General features: G+C 29.3%; 2 protein-coding genes across 2 annotated transcripts in view; both read left to right on the top strand.

Moving 5' to 3' along the window:
- Nucleotides 1-7,901, top strand: part of LOC145202409 (uncharacterized) — a 10,188-nt gene extending 2,287 nt beyond the window's left edge. The window contains exon 2 of the mRNA XM_080075339.2: nucleotides 4,343-7,901. Coding sequence (XP_079931465.2) covers nucleotides 4,343-7,544 — 3,202 coding nt within the window. The 3' untranslated portion in view covers nucleotides 7,545-7,901. The remainder of the gene's footprint in view (nucleotides 1-4,342) is intronic.
- Nucleotides 7,902-10,774: 2,873 nt separating this feature from the next.
- LOC145180606 (beta-1,4-galactosyltransferase 7-like) lies at nucleotides 10,775-15,332 on the top strand. Its single transcript, XM_090081610.1, has 6 exons — nucleotides 10,775-11,584; nucleotides 11,904-12,087; nucleotides 12,263-12,491; nucleotides 12,570-12,653; nucleotides 14,732-14,836; nucleotides 15,036-15,332. Exons 1-6 carry the CDS (start codon nucleotides 11,305-11,307, stop codon nucleotides 15,213-15,215), a joined length of 1,062 nt encoding a protein of 353 aa, XP_089937736.1. The 5' UTR covers nucleotides 10,775-11,304; the 3' UTR covers nucleotides 15,216-15,332.
- The last annotated feature ends 3,267 nt before the right edge of the window (nucleotides 15,333-18,599 follow it).

The following is an 18,599-nucleotide window of genomic DNA, read 5'->3' as shown; positions in this document are numbered from 1 at the left end:
TATATATATATATATATATATATATATATATATATATATATATATATATATATATATATATATATATATATATATATATATATATATATATATATATATATATATATATACTTATATGTATGTATGTATGTATGTTTATGAATGTTTTTATCTTTAATCTAATTAAAAAGGTTTTGATGAAGTCCAATTATAAAGTCTTTTGAACTATATAAAACTATATAAAAGTACTTGAAGTAAAGTTGGTGTAATAAATTGTAGTACATTAATGTCTAAGTAACAAAGCACTTTTTATATTCATCATTTCCTTTTATAAAATTGATTTTCATATATACATATATGTACAATAGGGATGTGACAAGTTTTAATGTCCCATTGGCATTTTAATTTTCGAAAAAAATGTCACTCCTTGATAAGTTTACAGTATGCAACAAAATTATTCATACCTTATTATAAAATATGTTGCAGCAATAAAACAAAAAAAAAATTGATTTAAGATAGAAACTAAAAATAAATTTATTGCAACAACTTTTAATAATATAAGCTATAATAATTGCAATTTTGAATCTTGTTTCTAAAAAAATGAAAGTTATTCAAAAATTGAGATATATGCCTTTCAAAGTTTTAGTAAGTATATCTGAGTTTTTTGTTTTGTAGTTAATTAATATTTAGTATGAAGTCCTAGGACATCAGTTACTGCTTGCAAGCAACAAGGAATACTATCAATTAAGTTTTGTAAATATTTTTGAGGAATATTATGTCAAGCTGCCTCCAAAGCTAAAAAGAGACTTTGTTTGTTGATACTGTTCTCATTCCTATTAATTTTTTCATCAAAATGATTCCTGAAATTTTCAATTGGATTGATATGTGGGCTTTGAGCAGGCCAATCCAACAACTCTATTTAATTTATTACATTCATATACTTCGGCAATCTTACTGGTATGGTTCTGATAATTGTCTGATTGAAAGACAGATTGATCTGTCAATTCTATTTTATTAACAGAGGGCATAAGGTTGTTTTGTAAAATATTTACATATCCAGCTCCTGTTAGTTTTTCTTTAATTTGAACTAAGTTACCAACTCCATTATAACTAAAACAGTCCCAAGTACATAACCACCTTCGTGTTTGATGGTTGCTTTTATAGTTTTTTTGTCCAAAGGTTTTCCTTTTTTTTTCCCATAGATTTGGGTTTTTTTGGAATGCTTTAGTTTGAATTTACTTTCATCAGACTATAAAACTGATTTCCAAGAATCTAGTGGTTTTGAAAAGTACTTTTTTGCAAAGGCAAGGCTTTTTTTTTTTCTCGAAATGAAAGATCTTTTTATGACATGGGATCTACAAAGCCCTGCAGAGTCAAGTTTATGTTGTTTTGTTCATTTAGAAATGTTCATGCTTAATTTCTCTTTAATAGCTCTGGCAGAAATAACAGGCTCTTGCTTTACTTCTCATATAATAAGCCTATCTTCTCTAGAACTTGTTTTTGGTGGATGGCCTGAAAATGCTTTATTTTGCACACTGTCAATTTTTTTATGTTTTTGTATTATTATTTGTACCGTTGCCTTGCCTATATTATATTTTAATCAAATATAATAACCTAATATCATTATTATCAACACAGAATTATTCTTTATTATGATCTTTACACATATTTATTTTTTCATAGCCAAAAAGAATAAACACATTAGAGTATGAAAACAAAGTTTAGTAATATGCTAGATGTATGAATAATTTTGTTGCATACTGTATATGTACAAGCTTATTTAATAAAAGATACAAGAGTTTTAGTGTTCGCTTGTCAAAAGAAATTTTGTTTTAATTTTATTAATGCATTTGCTCAACGGAATTTTGGAATGATTGTAGTTATCCTGATTATATTACTTGCTGGAAAATCAGGTCTCACTGGAAAATCATGTCCCATCAACAAAGTCACCGGATGACTTACCTCTGGCTGACTGTTCTCAAAGTAAAGTATATGCAGCTAAGCATATTTTGCTTGATTAATCCATCTTTCATTGCACATATTTGTCAGAGTTTTGAAATTTACTTTAGGGAACTCCTGTTCTTTTAAACTGTTTATAATAAGTAAACAATTGCTTAAGAAAAGTCTTCTCTTCAGTAAATTTTGTTTTTCTTCTTTAGTACTAAAGCTTTCTTCATCTTTACTGCATTGGTATCTTGATTAACCCTCTCTTGCTGGCACAACCATTCTTCTTTTTCATTGGTTAGATTTAAAAAGTTAGTAAAATCTTGCAATCCTCGTCTGCTACTGTTTTTCATACTTTTTTAGTAGATTTAATTTTTATCTCCACTGTAGATTTACTTCTTCCATAAGATTTTTAATGGGTGGCCCAAGATAAATGGCATAGGTAGTTTTTTATTATAACTTTGTTATTTTTTAAGCTAGAAAAGTGAATTTTTTTAAAAGATTTATTATTAAATTCTCTACAAAATGACATGATTTATTTAATGTAAATAGTCTCCATTATTTTTTGACATACAATATAAGCGATTGGTCCAACTAGTACAACTTTCTAAAGCTACATTTACTCTAATGTTTTTTACAGCTCGTTTAAGTTCTTGAACTAATGTTAATTTTGATTTAATTTTATTCCATTTCATTTGGTGAATGAGTTCATCCCATATTGAGTAATCTAAAGGATTGAGATCTGGGGAATTTGGAGGCCAGTGGTTTTTGTCAATAAAAACAGGAAAATTATCATGACACCATTGTTGAGTTAAATGATGCGTATGTGAGGTTGCTCCATCTTGTTGAAATGTCCAATCATCACCAAACATCTCGTTTCCATATTTCAAGGCTACTGGCAACACTTTTTTTATATACCAGTCATGATTTACTGTATCTTTGTCCAAGATAACCAGTGGTGTAACACTATTTGAACAAGCTCCCAACTAAACCATTACCTTTTGAGGGAATTTTTGTTTCTGTTTAATACCACCATCTTTATCAGCTTCATTATGATTAGTGGACCATATGCAATCATTTTGGGCATTGTACATACCATTTAAATCAAAAATTTTTTCCTCTGAAAACAGAATTTTCAGTGTTTGTTCTTTTCGAAAATGATTTCTTATCCAGTTTGCAAATTTAATTCTCTTGACTTTTTGACCATTTGTAAGCAGTGGTTCAACTCTGTGTTTGTATGCCTGCAAATTGAAATCCTTTTGAAGTATTCTTTGAACACTGTTTCTGGAGATTTTGAGTTCATTAGCTAATTTTCGAGATGAAATCCTCTTTTTACGTTTCAGACGACTTCTGGTTTTTTGAATGTTTGCATTTGTTCGAACTGATCTTGGACCACCTGATGGACATTTCAACTCGATAGAGCCTGTCTCTCTTATCATTTGACACCACCGATTTACTGTACAAAACCCAATGACACCCTTAATATCAGCAAATATTTTTGATGGACCATCACCATTTTGGTATTTAGAAAGTGCAAGCTTTTGCAGATCTTTAGATTTCATTATCTACAAATAAAATTAAAAACCATAAAACAAAGCCATCAAGACAGATTTATAGAGAATTTTATAATAAATCTTTTTAAAAAAATTCACTGTTCTAGCTAAAAAAATAACAAAGTTATAATAAAAATACTACCTATGCCATTTATCTTGGGCCACCCATTACTTCCACAATTCTCACATGTCTGATTTTCACATTTGCAGCCAAACACTTAAATCTGTCCAGGATATGCTGTTCTGGATGGATGACTTTTAGCACACGTTTAATAAGTTTTTGTATTATTTGATATTTATAGAAAATCATCTGATATTAGGTTTACTAGTAAGTTTTTCTATAATGTATTTAAGTTTAATGCTTTGTAATTATTTAAAGATTAAGTGCTTTAAAATGAAAAGCTTTTAAGTCAAGTAAAAAATTTTTAAGTTTAAGTATGGTTGTCAGATGATAATGTGGCTCCAACTTACAAGTATGTACTTAGTTTAAACACAAAGTTTTGCAAGGCTGGTTATTTAATTTCAAAAATTGTTCTTTGCATTCAGAGTAAAATAATTTAAATTAAGTATCTTTTCAAGAACACTTATAGAATTCGCATTGATAATTTGTTACGTGCACATAGTATATGCATATTAATAGTAGTTACATAATAAATGTTCACAGTGTTTGTGTTTTTCAAATCAACTTTTTCTTTACGATATAAAAATAATTACAGCGTATGCAATTTATTGCAATTGGATGAATTAAATTTTTGTTCTCTATGTATTATTATACTTTTCATTACTTTTACTATAACTTTTTTAATACTGAAATTGTTGTTGTTGTATTTCACAGTTTCTCTAAATAAATAAATGTTCTTATTTAGATCTATACCTGATGGTTATTTTCCTAAAAAAGCCCTGCTTAGTCAGGAGACTACAGACAATTTACTTCATGAAATAACTCATCGAGATCTTGACACAACATCAAAAAGCACACGAAGCAAAAAATTAAAGCAATCATGTATTGTTCTTGATGATTATGACCTTAATGCACAGACTACATGTCAAAAGTCCCCAATAGACTCTATACGTGGACTAGTAGAAAGTATCAATTCCAGCAAAGATTTAGGATTACTACCTTTGCTAGTTCCAAGTAAGGAACTATCAAAGTCTCATAACACTGAGTCTAAGTGGCTAACTAGGCGCATAGAACCAAAACCTACTGCCAAATTAATTGGCTTGAAAACCTCTCCCCATCGATTTGAACCTAAAAATATGTCATTTCGAAAAGATGTAAAATTTTCTCTAGAAAGAATAAGTGCAAACAAATTGCCGATAACTCAAATTAAGACTGGTGAATCTACTGAGGATATAAAGACAAGTTCAAATAAATTAGAGAGCAAGAATTTTGTTGAATCAAAAGTAATTACCTCGCAAAATAAGTTTATACTAAATAACTGTACTGAATGTGAAAATTCTTCTTTCCAAAATCTGGAGAGTAAAGAAATGAACACTCTTTGTGAATCTAATTCAAACTCTTGGATAGATAAAGATTTTACAGCAAATACATTAAATCAATCAGTCTTTTCAACTCAAGAAAACATAGTTACAAGTATGCAAACAAATGTTATTTCTGACTCGAATTTAGCACCTGCCTCAAAGAAATATGCTGGATTTTCTTTTCTCGGATCAAACTCCCGCTATTTATCTAAAAGTTTAAAATCTCTACACTATGAAAGTGATGTTAGTGGTGATATTTCACTAAACAATGATTTAAAAGGAACTGTTTTATCAAAAGATGATATACCTCTTAAAGTTCCTAAACTTGTCATTACAAAGGGGAAACGGTTAGAACAAGTTTGTCAAACAGTTGAGGAAATAAATTTAGCTAATTCAAAGGCAAAACGTCGGCTTGATGAAAAAGTTGAAGTCACTTGTGGTTTAGAACCCCCAAAAAAGGTAACCAGGCATCATTTAAAAAGTATTGAGCATACCATACCTACTCTAAAAGAAACTGTGGCAAACTATGAGATAGATCAGCAGCTAAAAAGTATTAAACAAGAACTTCCTGACTCCAAAGTTCAGAATTCTGATGTTTACCTTTCAGAGCCTATAAAACAAATAGGACTCAACTTTAAAATGCAACAGAAAAATAAAATTAAAAAGTATTTGCTTTCCAAAAAGAATCGTATTCACAATAAACAGTATTCAACAGGAATTCCTACTCAGATTGAGACATTCAGTACAGAAAAACTAAAAAATAATTCAAATACTTCTTCACCATCAAAAAAGAAGTTAGTGTCTAAACCTAAACGTGTTGATCCTATTACAATAGCGTTGAACAATATTCGGAAATATGATTCAGTCCGTAAACTAAGAGGTAAAAATTTAAGAAGTACGTTTAATTTAGATGATGATAATTTAAGAAGAAAAAAGAAACGAAGGAGTTTAAGAGCATCAGCTATAGCTAATCGTAAAGCTTTAGCTCACAACATGAAAGTTTCGAAAGAAAAAAACATTGAGGATTCTGCTATTTCAGGTCAAATAAACTCATGTCTAACAAAAGCTCATATTTCAACATCCCTTAAAAGTAAAAAAGTCAATTTAGGTAAAATAAAAGATGAAACTTCTATAGAAAATGATTTAATTGAAAAGTACATGACAGAAAAAAGTAGATCAAAATTAAGAGAACAGAGTTTCATGAGCTTTAGCTGCAAATCTACACCTAAATCTTTTTCTGAAAAGCATAAAGCAACCTCTAGTTTAAAGAAAGTAGAAAAATCCTTTTTAAGTAACAAATTAGATTGTTATAAGAATCAAGAATCAGATCAGGAAGCATATCCAAACGGCAAGCTTGAAATTGAACCCAAAAGGGCTGAATTAAATAAAAAAGAAATAAAACCTGTGTCATCTGACACAACACTCTCTAAGTCAAAGTCATATGGGGAGACATTAATAGAAAGTGTTTCTGAAGAGAAGATTGCTCGTTCCAAAGATTCACCAATTCCACATGTGTCTACAAAGCAAAGTTTAGATAGCAGGGTCAGTAATTCTTTCGTTGCAACGAGGACAATGCCAAAAAATTCAACTTTTAAGACCGGAAAAGACTTAAATCTAACTTTGGATAGTGAAGATCTTGAAAAGCAAACTGATCTTGATTTATTTTGTCACGAAACAGATTTATCACCTGAACCAGTTGCATGCAGTGTTCCACGTGTCAAAAACAGACGCAAACCAATAAAAGTGTTTAAGTCTCTACCGAATCCTGCAGAGCAGGATCTAGGTATAAAACAATCTAAAACGTCAAACCTTGAAGACTTAACTGATAAATATTTTAACAATACTGTAAAACAGTTTACTATACTTGTAGATGAATCGATCATAGACACTTCCAGTTTGAACTATAGCCATAGGAAACAAAGTGATATGAGAAGTTTGAACAGCGGTAGTGTTATTTGCGATCCCAGTGGAGAGAAAAATACTTTTTTTTCACCAAAGCGTAATTTGTTTAAGTTGCGTCCTCGTTTACTTCCTAATACAAACTTTCAAGTCCAGCGTGTTTCTTCTGTATTTGAGGTAGACGTTGAAGAAGACATTGAACAAGATGAGTTAGTTTCGCAAAACTCTTCTGTAGTTGATAATCGGAAAGTGGAATCCAAAGATAATTCGGACAGTGATGCTGAAGATATGACGAAAATTGTAGAATGTACTAATAAATGCGAACAAATCATAGAGAAGAAAACATTGTATCACCGAATTTTGGAGCAGCAAAAAGTATTGAAACCTTTAACTAGAAGTAAAGAAGAGATTCGAATTGGTGATGTAGTATGGGGCAGATGTCATGGTTACGGATGGTGGCCTGGCTTAGTTATTTCACTCGAAGCATGTGTTGACTTGACGTCTTCTGAAAGAAAAGCCCATGTTAATTGGTTAAACTCGACCACTCAGTCAAAAATGTCTTGTAAAGATTTAAACTTGTTTATTCCTCACTTTGATAAGCACTTTAAAAGAAAGTCGTCGAAAACATTAAAGTTGGCCGTAATAGAAGCGCAAAAGGCATGCGAAGAAAAGTACGGCATTTTGTAACTCAAAAATGTTTACTATGAAAAATTTATAAAAGCACAAACAACTACAACTAAAGGCATTTATTTGCCAGCTTGCTCTCTCTAACCATCTCCACCGAAGTCAAAGCGATCTCCATCAAACTGCGAAACGATTACAATTTGGTTTTTTTAAGTTAACTTTTAGCAGCATAATTTAGTGAGCACTTCTCATAAACTGCGTAGATAAGCCTAAAATTTATTTATTGACTATGTGGCGTACTTAACTGCAATATTTTCTATACTGCCTTTGAATTTTCAAGAAAGGTACTATAAAGGTCTATAAATTATTGCGTAATGTAATTGCTATATGCATAATAGTTAGTGAAATATACGTAATTTCTAATGGTTTTGTCTGATTGAAATTTATAATATCTGTCGTTAAACTTATGAAAGGCGAAAATATACAGCTACATTGAAAGACACGATATCTGAGATGTTAAAAACTTTATTTCTGCTATGCTTATGTCTGCTGCAAGATATAATTTTGATGCTAACTTCAAAGCTATACAAGGGTTTGAGTTCTACTTATTTTACTATTCATTTTTTAAGCTCCGATATATATATATATATATATATATATATATATATATATATATATATATATATATATATATATATATATATATATATATATTATCCAAACTTTTTTTTAAAAAAAACTTCATTGTGTTTTGCTATCTTTCATGTTCGGTGACACCCATGTTCTGCAAACACAGACGCGTAGATTTTTTTGTTAGCTGCGTTTCTAACAGTTTAACTTTTCGTAGTTTAATCTTCTCTGAAAGTCTAGTCTACGTAAAAATTGCTATACTAGCGTTGCGTAATACTTATTGCTCACTTTTGAATGTTGTTTGGCACTTTAACCGAGTCTATTAGAATTTATGTTCCTTCTAATTGTCAATAAGTAAAACAGACTGATCTCGCGATAAATGCACGGTTGCTATAATTTAAATGTTTGGAAAAATATTTCATTTTTGGATTTTTTAAAAGAAATAATTAAACGTATTGGCGTTTGATTTTTAACGATTAAAGTGCAAACTTCGATATCAGTCATAAAATCAATCGAATTTAAGATAATTTATATAACTAGGCATGGAAAGTTACAAGTTACAAAAAAAATTGAGATACTTCGCGTACCTCGTTTCAAGATGGCGCAGAATTTCTATTCGATTAAGACCGTTAAACATGTTCATACTTCAAATTTAAAGAAAAAAAAGGTTTATGCATGAACATGTCACGCCAAAAGCGTAGCTGTTTTAAACACATAAAGGTTTATGCATGAACATGTCACGCCAAAAGCGTAGCTGTTTTAAACACATAAAGGTTTATGCATGAACATGTCACGCCAAAAGCGTAGCTGTTTTAAACACATAAAAAGTGCTCTTTTAAAAAAACTTCAAAAAATTTGACTTAGCTTAAAAGACTGGTAAACAAAATTTGAGTTTGATTCATAATCAACTGAAATACCCGCCGTTGATGTTTAAGAAATTATCGCTTGACATTTGTACTTTGGAGTTTGAAACTATAACATTGACTGAAACTGCCATCCGACTGTTGGGAGTCGTATAAAATAAAGACCGTGGAAATTTAAAATTTAAACTCAAATCCAGCTGTTTTGAAATAAATTTTCATTTTTTTAAACTGGGACATAAAAAAGTCCGCAAAATTATGGAAGCAAAAGTTAAATTTTAAAAGAATATTTGAAAACATAACTTCTGCTTACCATTAATTTGGGAGGGTGTTATATCTCTACCCAGTAATGTTTGCAGGGGGTGTTGATCTAATTTACCTATAATGAATTTTTACACATAGCTTCCTATACATTAGATTCTGTAACTAAAAAATAGAACAATTCAATATAATAGACAAATAGAAGTAATTCTATTTGTCTTTTTTGACGCGTTTTTTCTTACGCAGAAATATATTAGCGATGATAGAGATGAAGATGATGTTAATGAAGGTGACATTGATCTTGTTACGGATTTTGATTTTAAGGGCTTTTTACCTTTTTGCACACAATTTCTGAAATTATTTAAAGTTTTCGATAAAATCTGGAAATCATATTGAAAAAAAAAAAAAAAAAAAATACACGACTAATTTTCGCGCTATTTTTTTATTTTTCTTTCTCTTAAAACTTTTTTTTTTCGTTAAAAAATCAGAACAGTTATAATTAGGGTCGCCAGGTGTCCGGTTTTGAATCGGACAATCCATTATTTCAAGTCTGTCCCGTAAAAAACAAAAATAAATACCGGACTTGTAAATGTCCGGTTTTTTCAAAATTATAGAATATCTGTTATTCTTCATTTGATTATTTACGCATTATTTTTAAATGGTATTGAAAAATGTCTTTTTTTTTAACAACTCTCCTTGTGTCAAACTTAAGGCTCTTAGCCTTGGTAATCTGACAAAATCGCCAACTCTAGACGAAGTTATTGAAATTTAAACGATGATTTAAACGATGAGTTGGGTGCATTGAAATTTGTTTTCCCATTACTTCCAGAAGCATCATTTCTTGAAAAGTGGTGACAATTTTTCGAGAAGGAGTCAGCTCCAAATCTTTTGAAAATTGTACAGTATGTTATGTCTATTCTGGTTTCAAATGCAAATGTCGAAAGAATAATGTGTGGACCGATGAAAGGAGTTGTTTATGTGTTGACTCAGTCAGAAGTGAACTTTGTATATTTTTTAACATATCTTATACTTGCACAGGATGCAGTTTCAAAAAAAAAAGAAACTAATAAAAGCAATCGAGACTAACATTAAATATAACTATGAAGGTAAAAAATAAAATATATTAGAAGCACGTAGGATGTATAATAGCATTATTAAAAACTAAAAAAAAAATTAAAAATTAGTATTTTATTGTAGTGTAAAAGTAATAGTAAATGTTCTTTTAACTTTTATAATTTTTATCAAATTTGAGCGGAAGTGCCCGTCATTTCCGCTCAAGTTTGATAAAAATTATATAAGTCACAAAAGTTTCTATATATCTTTTTATATTTTATTTTTAAAATTTAGAAAAAAGTAGGGGGTCCTCGGCTCATTATTCCTTGTATATCCTCATAAAATGTATTGTATTATTAGTATGTATATATATATATTGTTCCGTCTTTAGTTCTCTAAATGAAACAAAATGGATTTTCACGAAGAATGTTGGGACTCGGATGTATGAGAAAGTGTCCGGTATTTTTAGAAAAGAAATCTGGCAACGCTAGTTAAAATCTTCGTAACTTTTTAAAGCTAATAATGGTTATTCTTAAATGATAAAAACTAAAACAAGAAATGCATTAACGTGGTTATGCATTTCCATTTTTTTTTTTTTTTTTTTTTTTTTTTAATAATCAAATCGAAAGCACATTATAATTTAAAATTATCTACATTTTCTCGAAAACTGTGGTTTGCGATTGCCAACAAAAATATATTTTTCAAGTCCTCCTAAAACCTTGATCCACGAACAATTTGAAAGTTAGACCTGTAAACTGTAGTACCTAACCTTGTGTAGACAATTATATACAGATTTCTCAAATACCTGCAAATCGAACATCTTAAGCGTATTTAATAAGAATTGTGGTGCAAAAGTGCTGGGTCATGATGTTAAAAGTAAAATAGACACTAGTTAGGTTCAAAAATCTGCAGCAAAACTACTAAATGGACTCCGCCATATTTTTATATTTTAGATTTTTTCTTATAATTTCTTTTGCTACCGAAATGAGCACTTTTACTTATTGAAAGCCTGAGAGAAAATGCATTATTTTAAACTAAAACAAAGAATCATAATTTATCTATTTATTTTTCTATTAACTTTGCTTTTTGGAAAATTACTTTTTGTAAGCAATGAATGCAAAAAGATTTCCAAAACTACTGCACCATCATCAGTTCACCAATATGCCGACGTTGTTGATTTGTTCAACTTAAATGAGCATCAGATAGACAGTGATATAATCAATCAAATAAAAAAACATCATAATGTGGAGCCAATTGATGCACCTAAGATATATTCAGAAAATGATGCAAGTATTAAAGGTAATAAACTATTTCTTAAGCTTCAAAAAAAATTTTTTACAAGTTATTAATTAATTGCATTTTAGTACAAGACTTTAAAAATTCAAACCAAGAGCTCCTTATAATGTAGAAGTACTTTTCACATTATAAAAAACAAATTTGTCAATGTTGCATTATAAAAAACAAAATTATCTTTACTTAGCTTTTTAGTTGTTGTTTTTTTTTGTTGTTTTTTTTTCTCATTCTAAACAGAAAATTATGAGTATAGTTTGTTAAAAGTATTTCATGTTAAATGACACAAAAATTATATAGTTGTAATATTTTGTTTCTTTGTTTTAAGGTGTTCCTTTCCTACATGAAAAAAATCCTACAGAATATTCTGGACCTCATAAGTTGGGTATAATTGTTCCTTTTCGAAATCGGTTTGAAGAAATGAAGGAATTTGTACCTCACATGCATAAATACTTAAATGCTAAAAAAATTAATCACAAGATTTATATTATGAATCAAGTAGACAATCACAGGTATATATACTTTTATCTTATTTCATCGAAATAGATAAATTTGTTTAAATTGTTTGATTGCTTAATTATAAATACATTTAAAATATTAATATTTCTCAATTTCTTATTTAAGTAAGGTATAATAGAAATGTTTGTTTAACATGAAATTTACTGAAACTATTTTTTTTTTTTTAAGATTCAACCGCGCATCTTTAGTTAATACAGGCTTTTTGGTTGCACGAAATGAATCATGTGATTATATTGCAATGCATGATGTAGATCTTATGCCACTAAATCCTGAATTAAACTATGGTTACCCTGAACTTGGCCCATTTCATGTTGCAGCTCCAAACCTTCATCCAAAGTACCACTACTCTACATTTGTTGGTGGTATTTTACTCTTGTCTGTGGATCAGTTTGAGGAGGTTAAAACTTAAGTCTATATATGGATATATCGATCCATAATTCTGATGAAGAAGCATTTTTTTTTTTGTCATTTGTAGTTAAATGGATTGTCAAATATATTTTGGGGTTGGGGTCGCGAAGATGATGAGTTTTACATGAGAATCTCTGATAAAGGCTTGAAGGTAGTATTAAATTTGCTCTTTTTATAAGACATTATAAAGGATATTTATCTAACTATTATATTTCGATATTGAATGTTATGTATATTTTGAAAGTACATATATTAATATTTTTAAATTTCACTTAAGAAAGTTTGTGAAGTTTTGTACGTGAGAACGCACGCACTTTGTGTTTTACACTCGACATCAGCTTTTGCTCAGTCTTTGGCTGGACTTTCTTGGTAGCTCTCATCCATTTATTTTTGAAGTCTTTAATGTTTTTGGCTTCTTTTACATTGAACCTTAGTTTTCTTTTGACAAGAGCCCAATATCTTTCGATAGGATGTAGTTCGGAACAAATTGGTGGATTGCAGTGTTTTTTAAGGAAATCTACTTTATGTTCTCTAAGCCAGTTTAAAGTTGTCCCAGAGTAGTGACATGATGCTAAATCGGGCCAAAATAACTGGTTACCCATGTCTGTTCTTAAAAACGGCAAAAGACGTTTCTTGAGGCATTCTTTTATGTATATTTTGGTGTTAATTGTTCCCGTAGTCACAAAACAAGAGCTTCTTTCACCACATTCACAAATTGCTTGCGAAACTAAGAATTTTTTAGCGAATTTTTTATTCCAATGCATTTATATTTGGAATTCAGTTTCTTGCGATTAATTGCTGAATAATATTGGTGTCCTGGAAGAGATCGGAAATATGCAGCACAATAAGTTTCATCATCAATAATCAAAGATTTTTTAGCACATAATTTTTTATAGAGCAGCTTTGAACATCGAATTGCAACATTTTCTTGCTTTTCTTCACGACGAGGAACTTTTTTCTTTTTATAAGATTCATAACCACAATTTCTCTTTACTCTTTGTATAGTGGAAGCACTTGTCTTAAATTTATTCGCTAATGTTTGAATGGAAATCTTCGGTTTTCTGTCTAAGGCATCTTTTACCTTTTTACCAAGATCTCGTCTAACAAAACATTTTTTTCTTCCACTTCCTGATTTTCTTATGATTGTACCAGTGTCCTTAAATCGTTTCACAACGCTCTGCACTGTTCTCAAAGCAATCAGCAGCTCTTTAGAAATTGTTTTGTTTGATACACCAGGATTTTCAACGAGAAAATGCAAAATTTTTTCTCGCTTCTTATCTTGATTTGATGACATTTCAATTAAAGCTAATTGTTTTAATAACAGAGTTGTTTAAATTTTGAACAACATTAATACAATCACATTTTAAAACAATTAGCTATTTAAAATGATGTACGGTTTCCGTAAACACCACATCAGAACATGCGCAGATTTTTTCTGGTACATGTCTTACTTCTTTATTGATTAAAAAGTTTAAACTCTAAATATGGTTTTAAAACATTAAGGCAAAAGGTTGCCTTTTTTTAATTATCCAGTTGTTTTATAAAAGTTTTTACCCAGCAGATGTAATAATGGTATTACATTTGTTTCCCTCAAATTATTTATCAATCCATTTTCGTTTTTGAAAAATTTTTCTTTAAATCATATATTATTAGTAACTTTATTTGTAACAGTTTCCTTCAAGCAAATTAATGCAGAAGAGTCTGCTTTAATTCAAAATGGAAATTCAATGAGAACTTTTTTTACTTATGCAATAATAGATTGGTAGGTTTAATAAATTTGATTTTCCATATTTATTTAACTCTTAGTTTTGGAAGAAATTTATTATTATTGGATTTGTAGAGTAGTGCCCAGGTTTACCCCTGGATAACCTATAATATTATGCAAATTGTTATTAGTTTAAATTCCATAATATTTAATGGAATTTAAACTAATAGCAATTTTGCATAATGTCCTGTAATTAACCTGTACCATAGAAATCCCAATTTATGAAACAAATTTCAGACAAGAAATATTTCTGAATTGCAAGAGTTTATGGGCCAACCTAACATCAGTTTGTGTAATGTTGCAAACTTTCACAAAAAATTTATCTTAACCTATATATAAATGTATATTTATGTTTGTATTATTGTATTTACTTCAAATATCATAAGTGCATGTTATTTAAAATTTTTAACTTTTTTAAATATACTATTTCTGTTTTAAAGTATTGAATCATTTATTTTATCAAGGTCTATCGCCATGGGTCTGAAATTCTTACAGGATACAATACTTTTAAGCACTTTCATGGACCTGAGCGTAAACGTGATTACATCAAGCTCCCTGGACAAAGAAAGGTTTATTTACAATTATGAATTGTTGTTATAAAAATGTTTATTTTAATCTCATTTTGTTGTTAAAAAAAGTAACATTTTAGTTTATTAGTTGTTGTTTGTTTTTTTTGGTTGTTTTTTTTTTTTTATAAACCTGTTGTTTAATAATTTTTAATTATTGGTTAACATTTAAAACTTGAAATACTTTTTTGGGTTACTTTAGGCTATGTTTTCACGAGATCTTGTAACAGGTTTGAACACGCTTCAGTACAGTATTGTGAAAAGGCAAGAGATTTTTATTGACAGTTATCATTGTTCTGTGATTGATGTTGAACTCAATTGCGATAAAAATGTTACACCTTGGTGCGATCTTCCTTCAACTTCAAATAAAAAAGGAACATAAAGTAATTTAAACTTGTATTTTAACTCTTCTACATTTACAAATTTATATTTTTTGATATTTATTAATTTATGTATTTATTAGTAGGAGAAAAATAAAAGTTTGTTTTTGGTGTAAAAATTACCATGTGTTTTAAATATACTCTTTCTGCTTTTTAACCACTTAACAGCAATAAATCTTGTTTCCTTTTGAGATTTTACCAGAAAAATTAATCCTAATAAGTTTTTAAATAGAAATACCAGCTGATACTGGCATTTTTTCTTTTTGGTGTCTATAAATAAATCCCAGTTATTTTGTAAACATTTTCAGTATTGATTGGTGATTTGGTTTCTCACACAATATTGACCGAGTTAACTTACACAAAATTTTACTTTATAAAAACACAGCTTATTACAACTTTAAAGATTACACAAGCATAAAATACACTAAAATTGTAGAAATGGAGAAAAAAAAAAACAGGTAAATAACAGGAACTGAAAAGAGGAAATACTATGATATGAAGTTTAATTTAAAAAAACATTTAAACTTCATTTAAAGAAATATACTTTAACTCTTGTCCCTGGAAAAAAAAAAAAAAAAGAATTAATTCTGTCAATAGCTCAGATTCCTGCAAAAATTGAATTAAGACTTTATCTTAGGCCGCGAAAACCTCCTTATTTTTCAATTTTATCTGCCTTTGAACCGTCGGTATCTATAACCTTTAGACAAGTTTTCGTTGTAACAAGCTCTGACTTCTTGGCAGTGACAATCAACCCTTCTTTGATGAAGGAAAGTTAACTGTCACTTCTATTTGAAGAGCAAGACTGGTTTGGACTTACAAGATCTTTTGCTATTCTTAAGAATGAAGGGTAATTTTTTTTGTGTGCTTTCCAGTACTGACGATTACCTTCTATATCGATGTCTTTTTTAACCACAGTAGTTGGTCTTTGATTTAAAATGATGCCAGTATAAAAAAGTGGGTTTCTAAAACGCACTCTCTAGAGTTTCACCTTTTCCATGGCGATAACAAGCAGTACTCTTCATCCTAAGCTTCTTAGCATCCTGGATAAAGGCTTTTCCTTCGCTATCAGCTGAAGAAAGTAGCATATAAGTAATTATATGCTGATTTCTAAACTTAATTTCAAAATGTTTTTCCTTACTTTCATATGTAAGGTCTCAGCTTTTCACATTGTTCTCCTATCTCTCTTATTGCCATCAACTTCATAGGCAATATTATAAACAGACTTCTCCAATAACTTTTTTACAAGTTGGAATGTGTGGTCAACACATTTCAATTTGTGGTAAAAAAAAAATAATAATAAAATAAAATGGCACTTAACATCTGAGAAATGTTTTGAGAGTTTCAAAAAATCTAATAACTACCACCTCATCTGTCCCTTTGTTTATGGCAAAATTTAGTACTCTGCATTACCAATTAGACTTGTTCTCTCGTTTTATTCAAATCTTACACTGAACTTAAGTTTTATAACGAATTGCTGTTTATTTAAGGTGAAATTCTCGCCCTTGTTAATTGTATTGCAAAAACTTTATGTTTATTTAAATGCCACGTAAAAAATTTTAATATTATTTCAACGTTAAAATTTTGCCATAAATTAAAATTATAACGTTAAAATGCGCCCCATACTATTCACTATCATCAAACAAGGTCGAAACTTTAAACTTGGTGGATGAGGTGAATAGAATGTAGTCTTAAGAGACCTGAGAGAAAAGGAGATTTGGTAGAATAAGAGAAGCTTGATTTTCAATTTTCTGCATACGAAACTGTTATTAAGTAAAGCATACATTTCATTAAGCTAGTAAACAAAATTTTAAAAAAATGATAATAATAAAAAGCTTTAAATAATAATAATAATAATAATCTAAATCTTTTCTGGAAATAACCTATTAATTAATGTATATACATTAAGTAATAGGCTATTTCAAAACTATATTAAAATTTTCTTTTTAACTTAAAGTATTTTCCGTTTCTTTCAGCGCTAGGAAATTTTTGACTAAAAGAATTCATTAAATAAGGTATTGTTTTACAATTCACCAATAAAAACTGATACCATAAATTGTTAATGTATATCCAGAATTGTTAAGAGTAGGTGTAGGGTCAGAAATTCTTTTAACCTACTTTATATAGCTGATTTTGGTTAAACGGGGTGGGAAAATACCAAAAAACAAAATTAAAAAGCTTGGCACTCCACGTTACTTCGTTAAGGGACGTCATAAAGCAATATGTGCAATACTTACAACATTTTAATAAAATTCAAAATTTGATTTTTAATCAGATCTCACTTTAAAGATTTTAATGGCGAAAAAACGAAAGATATTTTTAGTCGAATTGAGTGTATGCCGGATATTTGAGCAATACTTTTTTTCTTGCCTGCGAATGAACGCACTGTTGTATCAATTCCAATAAGATTCTCAGTATCCAAGAATCATTGGATTGCTACTCAAACATCCTGAAAAGAGACTGGCAGAGTTTTAACATCATATGCTTCATTACCTGATCATGAACACATAATTGTTGACATTCGGAGATTGTCTACAAAAACAAAGTCACTCAAAAGGAAAACAGTTTCCAACAAACATGGGTTTTCGAAACTACGTCATTTCTATTTCCATCAGCAAGAACGGCTACAACAAATATTCGCCAAAAAAATGCTCTGACTTTCAGAGCTTTTTCGGCGAATATCTTTCGAAGGGATATTTTATTGAGATTGAGATTTTGATCATTCTAAAGATAAATGCACACATCTTTATACTTATTTTTTTATTACTTTTAAAGCTTTTTGCAAAACCTCGTTTTCATACACAGAATTTCAATCATTAGCATTAGTTTACATCGATTAGAAGGCTGTCGATTTGTCGGATATATATGAAGTGAAATTTTAACACAGTGCAAAAAGGATTCGAACTGTTTTTTTCTTTAAAGACATCTTAACGAAAAAATCAGAATACTTTTAAAATGTTCAAGCCATTTTAAAATACTTTTAAACCTATAATCATAATTCTTATTTGTAAAAATAGATAAGATAAGAAAAAAGGAAACAGCAAACTGAACTAAAACTTTCAAAACATTGTAGTTATTTTTAAACACAATAGAAAATAATACAGGGTTATGTTTTTCTTCATTTCAGCTTGCTCCAGTCTGATCTTGAATTTCCAAACGCTTAATACCAGGTTTGATAACTTTAGTTGTTAGATTTTCGCATTCACAACAATCCAATCATAACCACAATATTGGTATGCAACTTCATTTCGTTTAGATTAGCGATCTTGTTAACATTCCAATATTTTCAATGGTTTCAAGATGTACAAAATTTTTTTATTTTTTGGTATTATGAACTTAATGTTTCTTTTACAACTTGAAAACATCGACAAAACGCATAAATGGCTAAT

This window comes from Hydra viridissima, unplaced genomic scaffold (assembly GCF_058129835.1).
Source record: "Hydra viridissima isolate aposymbiotic clone 2 unplaced genomic scaffold, HvirCarnegie_v1 scaffold_3, whole genome shotgun sequence".
NCBI lineage: Eukaryota > Metazoa > Cnidaria > Hydrozoa > Anthoathecata > Hydridae > Hydra > Hydra viridissima.
The sequence above is the reverse complement of the archived record's forward strand: the minus strand, read 5'-3'. Positions and strand labels throughout refer to the sequence as shown.

What these genes read in the sequence shown, in the direction of transcription:
- LOC145180606 (XM_090081610.1), top strand. Translation starts at nt 11,305, where the DNA reads ATGCATTATTTTAAACTAAAACAAAGAATCATAATTTATCTATTTATT. An exon ending in CTGTGGATCAGTTTGAGGAG is followed by an intron (nt 12,492 to 12,569) that starts GTTAAAACTTAA and finishes TGTCATTTGTAG; the next exon opens with TTAAATGGATTGTCAAATAT. An exon ending in AGCTCCCTGGACAAAGAAAG is followed by an intron (nt 14,837 to 15,035) that starts GTTTATTTACAA and finishes GGGTTACTTTAG; the next exon opens with GCTATGTTTTCACGAGATCT.